The sequence below is a fragment of the Electrophorus electricus genome, chromosome 13 (assembly GCF_013358815.1).
Source record: "Electrophorus electricus isolate fEleEle1 chromosome 13, fEleEle1.pri, whole genome shotgun sequence".
Lineage (NCBI taxonomy): Eukaryota > Metazoa > Chordata > Actinopteri > Gymnotiformes > Gymnotidae > Electrophorus > Electrophorus electricus.
Window position 1 is genome coordinate 7318071 of NC_049547.1, and position 2500 is coordinate 7320570.

General features: G+C 36.3%; 2 protein-coding genes across 3 annotated transcripts in view; one reads left to right on the top strand and one right to left on the bottom strand.

Moving 5' to 3' along the window:
• lrr1 (leucine rich repeat protein 1) overlaps positions 1 to 837 on the top strand; it is a 5134-nt gene extending 4297 nt beyond the window's left edge. Inside the window, exons 3-4 of the mRNA XM_027025860.2 lie at positions 1 to 59; positions 242 to 837. The exon at positions 1 to 59 is cut by the window's left edge and continues 669 nt beyond it. Of these exons, the coding sequence (XP_026881661.1) occupies positions 1 to 59; positions 242 to 497 (315 nt within the window). The 3' untranslated portion in view covers positions 498 to 837. The remainder of the gene's footprint in view (positions 60 to 241) is intronic.
• A 100-nt stretch (positions 838 to 937) lies between these two features.
• The window catches only part of dnaaf2 (dynein axonemal assembly factor 2), a 3134-nt gene continuing 1571 nt past the window's right edge, over positions 938 to 2500 (bottom strand). For both annotated transcript variants that reach the window (XM_027025856.2, XM_027025855.2), the window contains 2 exons: positions 2022 to 2500; positions 938 to 1869 (listed from right to left, as the gene is read on the bottom strand). The exon at positions 2022 to 2500 is cut by the window's right edge. In XM_027025856.2, coding sequence (XP_026881657.2) covers positions 1261 to 1869; positions 2022 to 2500 — 1088 coding nt within the window. In that variant the 3' untranslated portion in view covers positions 938 to 1260. The remainder of the gene's footprint in view (positions 1870 to 2021) is intronic.

The following is a 2500-nucleotide window of genomic DNA, read 5'->3' on the forward strand; positions in this document are numbered from 1 at the left end:
CAGCTTACATTCCCTCTCTCATTACAGGAGCAGGCCTCACGAGCTGTTCTGAACTTCAGGTGAGATCCCTGTTTATCAAAAGGTTATTACATAACTATTTTTGGTTGTATGGATTGAGATTAAAAAAATATTGTTGGTTATTTAGCTAGTTAACCCTATAGGGAAAAGAAAATGCACTAAAATTTAATGTGTGCTGAAGTCGTAACATGATGTTATGTATCATCTGTTTACATATCAACAGGCTCCCTTATGGACCTCATCTTATTCCTTTCCACTTGTGCCATGAGTTGGATCTTGCCAAAGTATGTGACTGTGGCCAAGCCTGCCTGAACTCCTACATTCAGACAGCAGTCAGTATGAACCTGCACCTGGTCTCTCACACTGTGGTACTGGTGGATGATATGGGTGGCACAGAAGCTCCTGTACAGCGCCATTTTTGTTCTCTCATGTGTTATTGTGAGTTCCTGGATAGCTGTGTGCAGAGAGGTCTAAGATGATAAGAATCTTACAATGGTTACAATCAGCAGAATGAATAATGGTAGTTTTTACCTTGAGAAAATTATAGTGCAGCAAATATTATGTTACTGCATTCTGGGTTACTGAGATATATGGGATAGCTTAGGTTTTTTATATGGTTGTTCATGCTGCTGTAACAAGGGACAATTCAGTAATCGAGTAATTACACATCAGTGTTAAGCTCAGCCAGTTAAGAAACAACATGGTGAGAAGTGCCCTGTACCCTCGAGGCAGTTTTATTTTTGTTTTTATAAACTTGATAAATGTGCTGTAAGACTTGTTTTGTAGAAGTAATTAATAAATAAATAAACTTGATTTAAAGGTAATGACTGATATAACTTAACTTTTTGTAACATTCTGAGGTTATTCAGTTATAAATTGTTTTTGTATATGGAAATGTTTATGAGAAAGATCATAGCTGAAATCTTAACCCTATGCTCAGCCTAATGTTATGAAATATTTGGTTTGTAACATTAAGTACAAAAATATCACTTTGATTTAGGTTGAAAACAGACTTCTATATGAAAATATTTTTAAAGTTTAAGATCTTAATACCAAACTGGGCATGGTATGGAGATGTTGATACATATTTTTTTATTTCTTATGATGCTCTTATAAAACACTTCATGGATTTTGGAATAAGTAATTAAATGTCTAAGAACTATATGATTAGATAACATTGGTTGAACATTGGTGGGATTTTTGAAATATTAGTTACAATTAAATTACAGAATGAAAACCATATTAATCCAATTCAAACCACAGAGAGTTCTGGAACGAAAGGACAGAGGAGGTAACATGATCGCTAATATTAACCTCACTGCCATCTTCAGGGTTTGTCTCTTGTAGAATGGCAGGGGTATTTATATTGCTATCAATTTGTTTCTTTTCCAAAAAAAGATTGTTCACTTGTTCCATTAATGGCACCTCAATTTCTTCTACAAGAGATGCATTTTCATTGTTCTTATGTTCAATAGTAGGACTGGGGTGTTCAGGAGAACTGTTCATTGCATGCTCTTCAGGCAGCATTCCAATCTCTTCAGGCAAGCTCACAGTACTCTTACTATCTTCATCTAGTGTGGAAATAATTTTGGATGGCTCCTCGTAGACCACTGAAAGATCCATCACTGACTTTCTGATCAGGTGTTGGGATGAGTTAGTAGGACCATTTGGAATTTCTAATTGTGACACATCCTGGATTATTTGAGTCTGGGCTACAATGAACTCCAGCTGTGAGTTTTCTGTGATTTTATCTTGTGTAACATGACAGTGTTTGGAATGTTTACCACTTTCAAATACAGGGACAACTGCCATTTCCAAACATTCTGTAGTTTCAATGTCTGAGTGATATTTCTGCAAAACAAAATTGAGGTAAGGGTCAGCTGTGCATTTAAATGTAATAGTAATCAGGCATTGTTTTGTATCCATTGTTTTTAAATTAGTGTTTTTAAAATATCATATATTAGGAGCTTAAAATAAACCTTCACAAACTTCACCTCTCTTACCTCCTCTCTTGGATTGCTATTGTTTGTCTTTTCCTTAAAATCAGGCTGAGAGAGCATCTCAGGTGTGCAGAAATTTTCTTGCTCCTTGGCATTCCATTTTAATTTGGGTGTCTCATTATTTCCTTTAACTGAGAGTGGTGTGTCTGCTACTCTGGCTGACTGTGATGGAACACAGTTAGATTCCAAATGGTTCACTTCACAACTATCAAGAGAGAACTGAAGTGCAGTTTTTTCATTTTGCACAGGTCTGTTTCTAAGACACTGTGCATCACAACTGCAGACTGATAGCTTTGTCTTACTTTCTTCATCTATGGTCAAGGCCAATTCTCCTGATTCATTTACCACCATTTCACCTTTGTCACACTCCCTCTCATCTTTTTCTTCATCATTACTTACAGGCTGGTTTGCCTTTGCATGAATGACAACAGGATCCTTTGTGGGCAGCACAGGCAGAGTGATTATAAGCTGTTTTTTAGCCT